General features: G+C 32.7%; 1 protein-coding gene across 2 annotated transcripts in view; it reads left to right on the top strand.

The window, feature by feature from the left end:
- The first annotated feature begins 6,314 nt into the window (after positions 1-6,314).
- LOC123530407 (regulator of MON1-CCZ1 complex-like) overlaps positions 6,315-16,625 on the top strand; it is a 45,149-nt gene continuing 34,838 nt past the window's right edge. Inside the window, exons 1-2 of one of the 2 annotated variants that reach the window (XM_053521605.1) lie at positions 6,315-6,444; positions 11,468-11,544. In XM_053521605.1, the coding sequence (XP_053377580.1) occupies positions 6,337-6,444; positions 11,468-11,544 (185 nt within the window). In that variant the 5' untranslated portion in view covers positions 6,315-6,336. The remainder of the gene's footprint in view (positions 6,445-11,467; positions 11,545-16,625) is intronic. The other variant, XM_053521606.1, reaches the window with a different exon arrangement.

Genomic DNA, 16,625 nt, shown 5'->3' with positions numbered 1-16,625 from the left:
TTTTATTTTCAGCATTTGTTGACCTCTCCTGTCCCACTTGGGATGAGGATCAAAAATTTTAAATAATCGCCCCCTCTCCAGTAAAAAGTCCGAGATTTTTTAAAGAAACCTTACTTTGCTTTTTTCCCCTAGAATATTTATAATATGACCTCTACTGACATGCAAGTTTGTACTAAAGCAGATTAAAATATTTTAGTAGTATTTCACACAAAGTTTTTTGTTGCAGACGGGGTTGACACTAATTTTTTCGTAAAAAACAGGTACATTACTTTTTCATTGGGAAAATTTTTTCCGGTTGGGGAAAAACCCTTTAGGATTTTCTAGCCGTTGGTAAAGGGATCTCAGATCGGCAAAACTCAACTTGGGATTCGGGAACCCGAGGCTAGATAATCCTTGTGTTAATTTTTTTAATTCAATCGTTTTTTTGAAAAATTTTTTTCGTAAATACCAGTTACGAAGTCTGATTTAAAACTTTTATAGTTAAAAAAAAAATATAATCGAAAAGTAGTCCCCTTTGGAACACCCAGAACAAAACATTTTTAAAAAACAGTGAAAAATTTCAGACCAGTTTTATTGGTCTGTATGAGGGGGTTTAGGAAAATGTAACACGCCCCCGCCCCCTATCACCGGCTTAAGCGTTTAAAAAAACCCAATCTTCAAATCTAAATGAGTTGAAACATTATCCCAAACCGAAAAAAACCAACACTGAGATGAAGCCGGGGCAACTTCGTAAATATAAACGAAAAGGTCCCGTGAAAGCCGAAAGACTTCGAAACAAAATTAAAGTTGCGACGCACTGGTCGAGGGGCTAAGACGCTTTCCCACAAGGCGAAGGCCCCTGGGTTCGAATCCGGCTACTCCCACGGGTTTCCTTGGGCAAGGCACTTTACACGATGCCTCAGTCCCCAACTTAAAAAATTTGGGTACCAGCGAAATTGCAGGGGGGGGAGGGAAATGGTTTTTTTGTTCTTAAAAAGGTCCCGAAAAACTCTAGAAGCTTATGTTAATTGTTTCACCAAGCGTGGTAAATAAAAACTACCTTTCCTTTACCAGTGCGAATATTTATGGAAAGTTTCTTGTTTAAAAAGAAATGGGGGGGGTTGGCAGCAATTCGATTCGTTTTTTTTTTTCTTTACAGAAAACACTTAGGGTTTTTAATGAATAAAATTTTATGTTTCTGTTAACGAAAATATTAGGCTATTTGATCTGCAACAAAATCTTTCTTTGGGCCCCAAACTTGGGGTAACTTTGCGCCAAATGAATTTTAAGAATAAACTAAGTAATAAGTATTAAATTTTTATGACTTACCTCAGTCTTACGTAAAAAAACCTAATCGATGTTAATTGAAAGGAGATTTTTTCAGTTTTTCTAAAGTTTAGAGTATCACCGAGAGACACCAAAAATAATAACGGCCTTTTTAAACAAACGGCGGCCTGCAGATATTCAGGTGTCAGTGGGCCCCATCCGAATCAACTTTCTTTTTAAGAAGGAGATACCGAAGTAAATTTTCGCAAAAAAATTTATGTTCAATGATGTTTCAGTATATTCGACAACTTAAAAAAGAAATAAACGAAATTAAAATGGCAAAAAATAGATTCAACCTATCCCCACGAAAACAGCTTTACATAATGAAAAACTACAACAACAAAAACAAAAACAACAACAACAAAAAATTGACACAAAATAGATCTAACCTAATTTATTTCAAAAACAAGCTTATTTTTCAAAGTTTGAAGTTCAGGTCATCATATTTTGATGTCCCTCATAAATTTTATAATTTTGCTTAAACGAGTCCCAGGGATAACGGGCGGGGGGTTGGGGGGGGGGCTGGGGGCCCCCCAATTAAACCTTTTAAAAATTGGCAAAACGCAGGGTTAAACTTAGAAAGCAAAGAAGGGTTTTTTTTTTTGTGATTTTCTGTCAATATTTACAAATTTGAATTTTTGGAAAATGTGAAAAAAAAAAAGTTACCATTGATGAAATAATTTCTATGTTTTTAAACACGTGTTTTAAAAGTAATGGGGAAAAATTTTATTTTTAAATTGCAGTTTTTTTAAATTGTAATTTTAACAGTTTTCAAAAAACCAGTCTATAAATTTTTTACGAAAAAAACTTCAGATTTAGGATTGTAAAAATATTTTCGAATGTCAAAAAAAAAAGAGAAAATTCTAGACCTGAAAAAGCAATGCGTACAAAATTTCCTATATAATGCAATGTTTTTTCGGCGAAAGGGGGGTGTTGGTGTTGAGATAAGGGGTCCTGCTTACCCGGGGACTGGGTTTGAACCCCAATTAAAGGGTCATGGCAGTTAACGCCTCATTAAACGCCATTCAGGTTTTTCCCCGGATTCCTCAAGCTTTTTCTTCACAATCAGGAAAAAAAATAGTATATAAGGGAGTAGCAAAGCAGTTTTACGTATGGGCAGTTGACGTGCTGAGAGGCACCTGGGAGCTCCGCAAGTAGGGAGGTTTTCTAGGCAACGTCGGTTTTGAATATACTTTATAATACTCTTTCCGAAAATTGGCAACATTTTAAAAAACGTTTAAATAACTTCCTTTAAAAACGTTGTATTCAAACTTGAGTAAAACTTGTGACGCGTTTCTTTTCAACGTTGTGAAACGTTACAGCACTGTTACGTACACAAAAAGTTGTAGCTCACGTTTCACAAGTTGTACTAAATTGTAATTTTTTCAAGATTCGATAAAAACTCAGGTGTTTTTTTTTGGTCTTTTTTAAACATTCACGCATTGCTTGCATAGGCTTTCCCTAACATTTCTAATCACTATTTTGAATAGTTCTAACGTTGTTTACAACGTGTCACAACTTGTAAAAAAACACAACTAACATACAACTTAAACACAACGTTGTCTTAACGTTGTGTGTTTGCTGGGATCATCGTGCCATCGCGTTTTCACCATCGTACCATCGTTGTTTCATCATCGTGCCATCGCACCATCGCGTTTTCGTCATCGTACTATCGTGCATCGCGGTTTAGTATTAAATAAAAAGTCACGATTGTCCAAACGGAACACCGTAGTTATGTTTTCAGAGTATTGTGTAGCAAATTTACTGTTATTTCTGGTCATCCCCGCTTTGTTTATTTCAGTTCTACATAAATTATCTACGGCCTTCAGTAACTATAAGGGGTTCCTTAGGGCTCCGCATGCTATGTGACCATTATTAAGTTTTGTCAAGATTATTTGTTGGGTTTAACATCACACCGGCACAATTATAGGTAACATTGCCATTTTCTGCATTATTCCATCACGGGCTGGCACCTGGGTAGAACCAACGTTCTTCTGTAATGAAGAAGTCAACGTCCCGAGCGAGGCTCGAACCAACATGGATAAGGGGCAAGTGATTCTAAGTCAGCGACCTGAACCACGCTGCCATGGAGGCCCCTTTATCAAGATTAAGATGTTATAATGTAAAAGTATAAAAAGATTTTCAACAGTTTTAAAGAAAACTCAATTAGGCATTATTGATTTTTCATTTTTTTCTTTTTTTTTCTTCAAATTAAAACATTGACCAACATTTTAAATGTCATTCATTTGAAACGGATTTACATGAATATGTAGCTTCATCATTATTTAGATATTGCGTGCTTGTGAATAGGTAAAACTGGAAACAGTGTTAATCTACATGATACAGGCATAGAGTGTATGTTTATATTGTGCATGTGCATGTGCATGTATATAGTTGCAAGTTTATGGTTTTCATATTGTGGTTAATATTTTGTACATGGATTGATGTCAAATCAGTTTTCACATATATGCTTAAGTAAATTTCTTTTCTCATGTTGACCAGTCACAACTATTGCGTGTAATTTGCATCTGTAATTTTATTCAGAACCTTTTTTTTTCTCAGTATCCAGTATATTTTCAGATTTTTGCTGCACACATTAGGATTTTTGCTGCACACATTAGAGATTGTCTACAATAATGGTAACTTACAATTACAAATCAATTTATTTGTTCTGCATCTATGGTTTATTGATTTACCAATTGAGTATGGGTATTTTATCTTTCTTGGTCACTACACAATGTCATCCTCATCGTTTTTAATATTCAATGTCAATAAAGTCTTACGCTTTCAAATTTTTTTTTCTTTGGTAGCAGGTAATTTTTATAGTTGTTTGTTAGTCAAATACTATCATTTTTATGCTTTACAGTGAAATACTGAAATATATCGGTGGAATGAAATTGATAATTTCTCTGTTTCAAACAGTTGGTATCGGTATCAATAAGATATCAACGAATAACCTTAAAAATTAGTAGTTTGTAACCTTAAAGTTTAGTTGTCTGTAACCTTAAAATTAGTAGTTTGTAACCTTAGAATTTAGCTGTCTGTAAGCTTAAGAATTGAATTGCCTGTAATCTTAAGAATTTTGTAGTGTGCAACCTTAAGAATTTAGTAGTGTGTAAACTTAAATTTTAGTAATATCGAACCTTTAAATATTAGTAGTTTGTAACCTCAAGAATTTACGAGTGTGTAACCAAAAAAATAGTAGCTTTTTACCTTAGAATTAAGTAGTGTGTTACCTTAGAATTAAGTACTATGTAACCTTAACAATTTAGTACTGTGTAACCTGAAAGAAATAGTAGTGTGTAACCTAAAGAATGTAGTAGTCTGTAACCGTAGAATTTGAAAGTGTGTAACCTTAGAATTTAGCGGTCTGTAACCTTGAATTTAGTACTGTGTAACCTAAAAGATATAGTAGTATGTAACCTAAAGAATTTAGCAGTCTTTAACCTTAGAATTAAGTTGTCAGTAACCTGATTAAAATAGTAGTGTGTAACCTAAAGATATTAGTAGTGTGTAACCTTAAAATTTAGTTGTCTGTAAACTTAGAATTAAGTATTCTGTAACCGTAGAATTTATTAGTGTGGTACCTAAGAAATAAGCAGTCTCTAACCTTAAGAATAAATAAGTGTTTAACTTTAAAAAAATAGTAGTGTGCAACCTGTATTTAGTGTAGTGTGTAACTTAAAAAATATGTAGTGTGAAACCTCAAGAACATAGTAGTGTGTAACCTAAAAATATAGTAGTATGTAACCCAAAGAATTTATTAGTGTTTAACCTTAAAAATTAGTTGTCTGTAACCTTAAGAATTTGAAAGTGTGTAACCTTAGAATTTAGCGGTCTGTAACCTCGAATTTAGTACTGTGTAACCTAAAAGATATAGTAGTATGTAACCTACAGAATCTAGCAGTCTTTAACCTTAGAATTAAGTTGTCAGTAACCTGATAAAAATAGTAGTGTGTAACCTAAAGATATTAGTAGTGTGTAACCTTAAAATTTAGTTGTCTGTAAACTTAGAATTAAGTATTCTGTAACCGTAGAAGTTATTAGTGTGGTACCTAAGAAATAAGCAGTCTCTAACCTTAAGAATAAATAAGTGTTTAACTTTAAAAAAATAGTAGTGTGCAACCTGTATTTAGTGTAGTGTGTAACTTAAAAAATATGTAGTGTGAAACCTCAAGAATATAGTAGTGTGTAACCTAAAAATATAGTAGTATGTAACCTTAAGAATTTATTAGTGTTTAACCTTAAAAATTAGTTGTCTGTAACCTTAAGAATTTAGTAGTGTATAACCTTAGAATTTAGAAGTCTGTAACCTTTAAGAATTTAGTACTATGTAACATTAAAAGTAGTAGTCTGTAACCTTAGAATATAACAGTCTGTGACCGATATCAGTTGTTTATTAAATTACTATTGTATTTCTAATTAAAATTTTCTTTTATTGTGACCAGGGAAAAAATTATTGTTCTCTCTTTTCTTACTATGATTCTTAAAAAGTTAATAATTGTTATTTATTATATTAAAAGGCATTGTATTTATTTTTTTTTTACTTTATTTCAGTTAACTGTTTCATATTTTCAGTATATTTTTTTAAATTATTTTAGCCAACCTAATTAATTAAAGTTAACCATTTCCAATATAACTCTGTCAAAACTCACGATTTGAAATTCCAACTTTCAAAGTCAAAGGTATTAAAGAAAAAAATGCCTCGTGTATTTTGGGGAAGAAAAGTAACCAAAAAGGGGGCGAACTGACCGAAAAGGGGACGAGTCAACCAAATTTTATCATGAAGGGGACGAAATGACAAATTTTGGGGGACGAATTGACCAAATCGGGGGACGAGTTGGCTTGATACCATTGCATAGACCGAAGCTGGTTTAAATATAAAACATTGCTCTTTGTTTTAACTGATACAGAGGATGAAATTGGAGTGGAGTGTATTTCGTCCTGTGATAAATAGTTGAATCGAACAGCAAATTTATTTACTATCGTCTTACCTACGCATGAATAGTATTGGTGGTGTATAACCTTAAGATGGCTACTTCGGACGGACTCCACTATATTGAACTGTCAAAAACACCAATTAGATTTGAACCAATCAGTAAAGTGACGAATGTGTTCTATGACGATGCGAATCAACAGGTATTTCAATTTCCGAAACAGATTTGGTTCCACCCATTACCTGTAAAAATCATAAAAGATACACTTCCTTATTTACAGTGGAAGTGTATAGAAATTCGGTTATACATTTAATTCGGGTACAGGTCCATTTGTATTGGTTAGATCTGTCTTTAAAACAGATATTTTATGACAGTAACATCTCGTGATGTACATTCGACATTTTATTAATTGACTGCCCAAGGGACTGCAAAAAAGTGATCTTTAAATGGAGTGGTCTCTTAGTGTTAATGAATTTCAGTTTAAAGGTTATATATATGGCCTATTACTCATAAATGCAGTATCGATTATGACTACAGGCAATACACTGCAGCGTATAATATACTGACTAGAGGTTAGGGTTAGGTTAAACACTGAATTAGATGCCCCACACCTGTGTCCATGCGCCTCAGTCACAATCAAATGCATACTTTTTAGGTGCTCTTTGTTATACACCCAAATTTAAAAGTGCATGTTTATATATTCTGTCTTCAGCACTTCAGGAGTTACATATCACTACCCAGTTGCAGGTAAAACTACTATCAGGTAGCTGATGTACATATAAAACGAACGCCATGCTGTCCAATAACAGAAAAAAGGCCAAAATTCAGTGTTATATTGTTTCACCTTAAAAAATGTGCTTTTTGTCTTTTCATTTTAATTATTAACCTGAACCAGCAAGACCTTTTTGTGCTGTTTGGTTTACAGGAAAATTCGTCTTCTTTCAGCTGCAAGTTATTTCAACTGTCTATGTTACCCACAACAGAAGTTATGTACTGAAGACTGACATGACCGTTTTGTTATATATTTTGCCTTTTTGCTCTTCCTCATATCAGATAATGTGATTTCATTATAAAATAATTCTTTTTTTACTGTCTTATTTGTTCTGTGTGAACTTCAGTCTACCTTCTTCTGAAAATAATAGCATTCTTTCAGGTAGAAGTTTCTTATCTCCTCAAATTTGACTCTGAACAGACAATGATAAATGCGCCAATTTTTTTGTCCTGTCCGTAGACCCTATTTTCTTTGTGAAGGATGCAATATTAGAGTTTAATCACTTGTGGTATGAAAGCTGCTAGGATAGTGTCTAAGTTGATGAACATTAGACGGAAGTAAGCTGGGTTATATAGATATAAAATAGTTGTTGATTGCAAAATGTCTTGTCCGTAGACACATGTCTTGTCCGTAGACACTAAAACAAACGAAGTTTTTTTGACAAATATCATTTATAAAATCATACTGGAGCTATTCATCAAGTTTCAATGATACACCACACTTAATGTTTTTACAAAATATAGAATAATATATTTCTAATGAAAACTTACTTCTTCCAAATGCAGAATGTTACCCATTTACTTTGTGTGTACAATCTGAATCCGAGAAGTACAATGGATATAGAATATGTTTTAAATCTTATACATGACTTATATAAATGTTAAAAGCTATCAAAAAAGGAATAATACATTTCTTTCTAACCTCCCTTTGTATTGGACAAAACAAGGATGCAGTGGAAGTGTCTACGGACAAGACATTGCACAATACTATTCAATATATTTTCTGTTTTCAATAAAAACCAGCACTGGACCTTAGAAATATATCAAGAGTTCTTGAAATAAATCAAGAGACTCTGAAATGCAAAAAAACCCAATCTTTTACAAGTTAGTAGTAAAACAGAAAGAATGAGAAGATAGAAGCAAAATCATTTGACATTTGGTCATATTCTAGTGGAGTATGGATCTGTTGTTAGACATGGTGTGGGCTGTCCACTTTCAACTTAAACATTTTGTTATAATCCACTCAAGATGGCATATTTCTGTGCTCTTCAGGGCCAAGATATAATGGTGATTGGTTTTCAAGATTTCATTCTATTTATCTGCCTATCAACTTTTATTCTGTAACTGACTGAAATCACATAAAATTGAAGCAGTTAAATCATCTTAAAAAAGAAATTACAAGCAATTTATACGTGATTACCGTAGTCTCCTTGCAGCTTTCCCCCTTTCAAAAATGAGAGCTATTTAGATTTGTTTGTTTTTGGGGGTTTAATGCCCTTTTTCAACAGAATTTCAGTTATGTAACTTAACAATTGTTAATTGATTCTGTACTGTACAAACATGTTCTCTGCAAGTAACTGCCAACTTCCCACGTGCATCAGAGGCAGAGGTCTAAAATTTTGAAATCATAGTTTGATTTACGATTTGAGTTACTAACATTTGTTCCAGTATTTTTCCAAGAAAATAATATTAATATAGGTGATAACATGAAAAATAAGAAGTAAATGTGATAAAAAGATAGTTAAAAAACTTTGTCTCCGGTCGTACTGTCTTATATAATGGAAAAAGGTCAATATTAATCAAAAATATTACTGGCTAGAAAAAGAGAATGTATCTTGGGAATTTTAAGAAAAAAGCATAATATGTAAGTCATTAGCTGACTCAAAACTAAGTGATAAAAACTTACCACAGTGAACATTTAATTATTCTGTAAACAGGTTAAAATTCACAGGAATTTTATTTTGCAGGACTACTTAAAATATTAGTACGAGTTATGGATCTCACAGAATAAATGTCATATGAGTATTTTACAACATACAGCTATTTAAGCAGTCAGCAAGGGAGTTTGTTACATTAGTTTTCCATTTAAGACACAGTTGCAATCTTTTTAAGATGTTGTTCTGAGCTATAAGTTTAACAAGTTCTTCCTACTTTTTTAATGTTTCTACTTTAATGAACATGTTTAGATGAACTCATAGAGTTCATCATGTTAAACTTTGTGTTTATACTTTTTTACCATTTCTTGATTGATATGGTTGATAACAGCATGTAAATAATTTGCCTCAACAAAGTCTAGTCAGGTGGTTTCTTCCACCATCCAATGTCAGGAAGATTGTGGTTTATTTTGTTTAGATGAGGTTAAAGTTATTACAGATAAATAAACATAGTCTAAAATGGTGTACATAACAGGCTGCAAGGTCAGTTCTTATAGCCCATTAAATGCATGAGCATTGATCAGAAACATCATTACTCTATCTGTCTTTTAGACAAAAATTTTATTTATGGTCAAATGTCTTGTCCGTAGACACAAGCTGAAGGAGAATTTTAACAGCCTATTTCAGTGAGGATCCTTCCAAGTATCATTATTTTTAGTATATAGTGAAATATGAAAACAATTAGTCCTAATTTATGTAAGCAATAGCACAGAACTTGTCACATAATGACATTTTGATTTAGTCACAGTTGTTCAAATCCTTCAATTATTCGAAGACACATTCAGAAGACTGTCAATTATACTTCTTTTCATAAATTTGTTTGTTATTTACTTGTTCTTGATCATTTTAAACATAAAAGTTCAACAGAACTAAAAGACTGTCTTCTTAAACCTATGTAGAAAGCACTTGGCGATGATGTCTTGTCCGTAGACTTTTTGGGTAAATTTCGGCTTTCATTTTAAAAATTGCGTTTATCTCTGCCAAACATAGTCGTAATCACAAAATGAGACCATTATTTAAGAGAAATGACTGAATTTTTAGAAAATAACATATCTGAGTTGAATAAATGCATTTCAAAAGGTATGCAAAAACTGAAAGCAAGTAGTAAAAAAAAATTTCTAGAATTTTGAACTTCAAAAGAAGATAATAACTACAAATCTTTGTGTAATTTATTAGTTTTTGGGGTTTTCTACATTACTTTTATGTACCTTATCATGTGGTAACAATTTTGTTGGGTCTTAAAGAGTTATTTGAATAAAACAGTCCTTTAAAAATGGTCATGTCTGTTTTATTTTTTCCCTGAAGATTCATCTTTATATCGAAAAAAAAATATTGTCGAACTATCAGACAGTGACAACTACCATTGTTTTTGTAGAACCAAGGTATATGGTAAATTAACATTTCAAAATAAAAGAGTTTTACAAACTTTTATTTTTGACCCCAATTGAAACAAAAAAATGCATTTGATTGTGACTGAGGCGATGGGTAACTAGCCCTGCTGATATATAAAGGTGAAAGGTAAAGGTAAGCTTTATTTAACGTCGCATATAATCCAACATACAACACGAGCTGCAAAGCTCTTGTGCGACAAACTAGGTATCCAGTAACAGATACTCACCTGTGCTTATTTTACCTCCTGGTACAAACCCTTTCAGTGCTGATTGCCAAGCAAGGAAGCTACCAGTACCATTTTTCACGTCTTTGGTATGACATGGCCGGGGATCGAACACCACACCTCCTGCACTCAAAGCGGACACTACCACTAGGCTATTGAGGCGGTGTAAAATGTGAGAAAGTCATCCAAATAGCTGGTTTCTGAAAAATTTCTGTGGTTCAACCTAGGTGACTGAATTTGCCAAAACTATTTCCAAGAAAGGCATCTGGTGTCTGCCTCTACCATATTTGAGGCTGTTTGGCACTATGTTGCGGGTGTACTTCCGATTTGTATGGATTGTAACCATGACATACGTGGAGCAATTTTTTTACATGTGGCAAAAATATTTGTCTCAATAAGACAAAATGCCTTGATGGAACCTCAGGCCCCTGTCTCAAAGGTGAAGGTCACAATAAGGGTCAGGTGGTCGATGTGTATTTCACAATTTAATTGCCATATGTATTTCTCTATTTGATGACTATTTGTATTTCAATATTTGATGGCTATGTGTATTTCTCTATCTGATGTCTACATGTATTTCTTTATTTGATGGCTATGTGTATTTCACTGTTTGATGGCTATATGTTTTCACTATGTGTATTTCACTATTTGATGGCTGTATGTATTTCACTATTTGATGGTTATGCGTATTTTACTTTTTGATGTCTGTATGTATTTCACTATTTGGTGGTTATGTGTATTTTACTTTTTGATGTCTGTATGTATTTCACTATTTGATGGTTATGTGTATTTTACTTTTTGATGTCAGTATGTATTTCACTATTTGATGGCTCTGTGTATTTTACTTTTTGATGTCTTTATGTATTTCACTATTTGATGGTTATGTGTATTTCTCTATTTGACAGGTGTTTGCTGTAAGGTCAGGTGGTTCTATGGGTGTCGTTGTGAAGGGACCAAATGATAAAACTGGCATCACTTTCAGGTACAGTAGATTAAAACTGTTGATGGAAAGGGCTTAATATTTTATTGTGTTAACTGATTTCTCTAAATGTTTTTATTATCATGAATTATATTTCACAAAATGACATTGAGTCACTTGTGAAAAGTTTTTGTTGTTCTCAGAAATTCTTTAGCTTTAGTTTACCAAATTGAGAAACAGATTTTTAGCTGGACTATATCGAGGGCTGACCGGGAAACTATTGTATCTGCATTTTTGTAAATTTTACAGGAGAAAGAAAAAACTGAATATTTTCTTAAAAAACACAGCTTAGTATTACCATTCTTAGTAAATCATTATCAATTGAAATAAGAAATAATATGTTGGCTTTTAAAATGTACTCAGATAATTTATTTTTAAGATTTAGCAAAAAGTGTCAGATACAATAGTTTCACGTTCAAAATGACGTTATTGAATTTAAAAAATTACAGTGAAACTATTGTATCTGCATTATTCATTAAATATTATTTATAAAATTCATAATGCTTTAAGCATAGAATTATTGTTTTACTTATAAATAACATAAATTACAAATATACAATGAAAATAGTGTTAGATACAGTATTTTCTTTCTGATGACCGGGAAAGTATTGTATCTGCACTTGAATTATTTTTTCATTTTTTATTATTATCTCATTGAATTATCGCTTATCTGTATTTATATTTTTGTATTTCCATTGATAAATTGGTAAATGAATTAAACTGAACAATACCTTAAGTCAGTAATAATGGTCAAATAAAATAAAAATATGTTTATCATTACCTTAAATTATTATTATTATTATTATTATTATTATTATTTGCAAGCGTATGCATTAATACTTGACTGTACACATTTCATTACATCCGGATATAAATTTCATACAAGAAATCAAGAAATTAATTTATGCTAAAATGAAGCTATACAAGGGGGAAATGAGCTGCAGCATGAGAAAACCAACATAGAGCATTTATGACCAGTGTGGATCCAGACCAGCCTGCACATCTGTGCAGTCTGGCCAGGATCTTTACTGATTGCTAACTGTTGTACGTTTCTCTAATTGCAATAGGGTTTGAAAGTAAACAGTATGGATCCTGACCAGACTGCGCAGATGCACAGCTATGTTGGTTTAATTTGGACCAGTTTCACCCCTCCCAAATATTCAACAAGAATTTAATTTTTCAGGACAGTCCGTGAATTCCACTGTCATTATTTCAGTAATGGTACAGCACTTTCGTGTTTTAACTTACAGCCAATATTGATGTGCAGTGGCATGGTTACAGAGTTCTGTTGCTTTTGAAGTGACTGTGTAAGGCATAAAAAATTGTTTTTTTCCATTGTTTGTTTACAGTATTCCGACCTACCTAAAATGATTGGTCCGACCCTAAAATTTTAATGTTTTTATGGCCTTAGCGAATTTTTTTTCTTCAAATTTTTGATAAAAAAATGCAGAACTGCACTTTTTATGCTTTAAACATTGTCATGGATGTTAGAAAGGAACTTATTGGTGCTCTAAAGACATAACCTCCTTATTTGTATTCATTTCTTGACATAAAAATAATTTCCGAAAAGTCTCAATAATTTTAAACAAACAAAAACATTTTCCAACCTACCTACCATAATTTATTTTGTGCATGCTACCGAAAACAAAAAAAAAAATTAAGGCCTAATTTACCTTTATGTGAACAATTTAATCTGTGATTTTGTTCTCTGAATCACCTGTGTTCCAGCTACAGTAGTATAGTGAAACTTTGGTAAAGACAGAATATTATCAAGAATCATTTTAAAAAATTGCTGAAAACAAGAGATTTCTACATGACACTGTCTCTTTTTCTTTTTTGGACAAAGGTATTCATATACACTCAAAAATTTAAATGGTTATAGTACAAATAAAAAAGGACAAAATCGACAAGATGTTTTTAACAGAACTTCAGTTTATTACAATAACTTAATCACCTTTATCAATATTTGAGGCTAAAATTTCAAAAATGACAGACAGCAAAATGAAAAGCCAGAAAGCAAGCACATGACCACACGCATGTGCGATAAATGAATAAAAACTTAGGCATTTTGTCATGTCCTTACCCTCTCCGAAGCATATACAACCCTCTCATGTGATAGAACAGCATAACCTGAGAGGAGTCACAAAGGAAACTAAGGTAATGCATCACTGACCTAATTTGGTCATTCTGCCATTTTCAAAAGTAAAAGACAAGAAAAAGCTACAAGATAAGCCATTATGTCACATAACAGAATGACACATGGCTAACTCCATCTTCTATATTTTCATAAAAGTATGTACAAAATTAAGTCATGAAGACACCTTTTTGTATGACATGGCTCAATTATGTAATAGTATTCAGCATTAATTTTTTTGGGAAATTGGCTTTGAAGCTTTCAAGCCGAGTTCTTTATGAAAAAATAGTAACAATTTTCCAACAATAAAAATAACACGAGGATCCACAGAGTCGTGAAACGCTCACCTCAGTGATACCAATTTACCAAATGTATATTAAAACTCTTGGCTTCTTGGTTTTAGACTAGATAATATTTTCAAATCTTTTCCTACATAAGTGTATGTAAAAGAAGTGATTTTAAGAACAGCTTGAAGTATCTTGGTAGAAACATCTTGGTAGAGGGTCACCTCACAAACATTTCTGGACAGGTTTTGTTTAAACAATTCATGCCTAGCAATCTGCGAATGAGGACTTTGGCAAACGCTGAAGACCAACTTCAGACGCAACAGAATGTGATGTGTGATTAGGGACTTCATTGTTTGCATGAAGGATTCACTTGTTCTAAGTAAATCAAGACCTGACACCCCCATACAAGTTTGCACGTACAACATTTTATTTCATAACCAGTGTTTTTGCAGTTACCGTGAAACTATTGTATCTGTATCACATTATGTGAAAATGTTAATGTAAACTATTATTTATTTTAGTTCTTTAATATTCACATAAAACCTGAACAACAGTAACAAGTTTTCTCCTTGTTTGGTGTTTAAATTACAGACCATAATGTCACAAATAATGTTTTTTCAAATTGAGACTGTAATAGGAAAAGTTACCGGGAAACTATTGTATATGCTTAGGAGGCAGATACAATAGTTTCCCAGTCAAAGAACTTTTAAGAAGTTGATGGTTGCAGATACAATATTTTCACATTATTAAAAAAAGAACAAGAAATTATTGGAAAGTTTTTCTAATATTTTTGCAGTAGATGTATGACAATAAAAGGCTTAAGAAAATGCAATTGAACCATTTTTGGTCAAAATGTCAGATACAATAGTTTCCCGGTCAGCCCTCGATATATATACTTTTTTCAAATAATAGAGCTATTTTGTTACACTTTTATCTGTATCAATGTCTGTGTCACAGAGTTTTGCATGTAAGCAGTTTTTAGCTCGACTATTCGTGAGCATGAGTGTCACACAAATGTTAAAATTTGCGTACCACCCCAAATATTTTCAAAGTCCATTGAGATATTGCTTTGATATTTTGCATACTTGTTTACCATCATGACCCCAGTCTGTAAAAAGGAGGAGGCAACTCTGTCAAGCATTTTGACTGAATTATGGCCCCTTTTTGACTTAGAATGAGCTTATTGTAATGTTAAAGTTTTACTCATATCTTATTAGCTCATCTGATTTTTTGAAAAAAAATGATGAGTTATTGTCATCACTTGAGCGGTTGTCGGCGTCGGCGTCGGCGTTGCCTGGTTAAGTTTTATGTTTAGGTCAGCTTTTCTCCTAAACTATCAAAGCTATTGCTTTGAAACTTAGAATACTTGTTCACCATCATAAGCTGACCCTGTATAGCAAGAAACATAACTCCATCTTGCTTTTTGCAAGATTTATGGCCCCTTTGTACTTAGAAAATATCAGATTTCTTGGTTAAGTTTTATGTTTAGGTCAACTTTTCTCCTAAACTATCAAACCTTTGCTTTGAAACTTGGAATACTTGTTCACCATCATAAGCAGACCTGTACATCAAGAAACATACTCCATCTTGCTTTTTGCAAGAATTATTGCCCCTTTTGGACTTAGAAAATCAGTTTTCTTGGTTAATTTTTATGTTTAGGTCAGCTTTTATCCTAAACTATCAAAGCTATTTCTTTAAAACTTGCAACACTTGTTCACCATCATAAGCTGACCCTGTACAGCAAGAAACATAACTCCATCCTGCTTTTTGCAAGATTTATGGCCCCTTTTGGACTTAGAAAATATCAGATTTCTTGGTTAAGTTTTATGTTTAGGTCAACTTTTTCTCTTAAACTATCAAAGCTATTGCTTTAAAACTTGCAACTCTTGTTCACCATCATAAGCTGACCCTGTACAGCAAGCAACATAACTCCATCCTGCTTTTTGCAATAATTATTGCCCCTTTTGGACTTAGAAAAATCATTTTCTTGGTTGAATATTATGTTTAAGTCAACTTTTCTCATAAACTATCAAAGCTATTGCTTTAAAACTTGCAACAGTTTTTCACCATCATAAGTGGACACTGTACATCAAGAAACATAACTCTATCCTGCTTTTTGCAAGAATGATGGCCCTTTTTAGACTTAGAAAATCATGGGTAGGACAATATTTCTATTATACAAAAAAAATCAGATGAGCGTCAGCACCCGCAAGGCGGTGCTCTTGTATTATACTATTAAGCACTGAGAATAGTAGAGCACGCTGTCCACTGACAGCTGTTGTTTTTCTTTAAAATACTAGGCCTAATGCTTTCAAACTTCATACATTTGGACCATGAGATGACCTTACAGGAAAAATTACACAGCTATAGTTTTAACTTTCAAAATGCCCCTTTGTAATAATGACTTTCGTGTAGAAGTTTTGCATGTAGGCAGGCTACTGTATGACCAAATGCCTTCACATTTCACACGTGATTTCTGCAATATGATATGACCTCATGTGGCAAGATACATAACTCTAGCTTTTATTTTGTCAAAATCGTGCCCCTTTTTAACATAAAAATTTTGTGTTAGTTTTGCATGTTAGCATGTTTTACAGGTATTACCATACCAAATGTTCTTAGAATCTGCACACGTCTTTAGCATCAAGGAGTAATTTCATATG

Source organism: Mercenaria mercenaria, chromosome 13 (genome assembly GCF_021730395.1).
Source record: "Mercenaria mercenaria strain notata chromosome 13, MADL_Memer_1, whole genome shotgun sequence".
In the NCBI taxonomy this organism is placed as follows: domain Eukaryota; kingdom Metazoa; phylum Mollusca; class Bivalvia; order Venerida; family Veneridae; genus Mercenaria; species Mercenaria mercenaria.
This window is presented reverse-complemented; position numbering and strand designations above follow the sequence as displayed.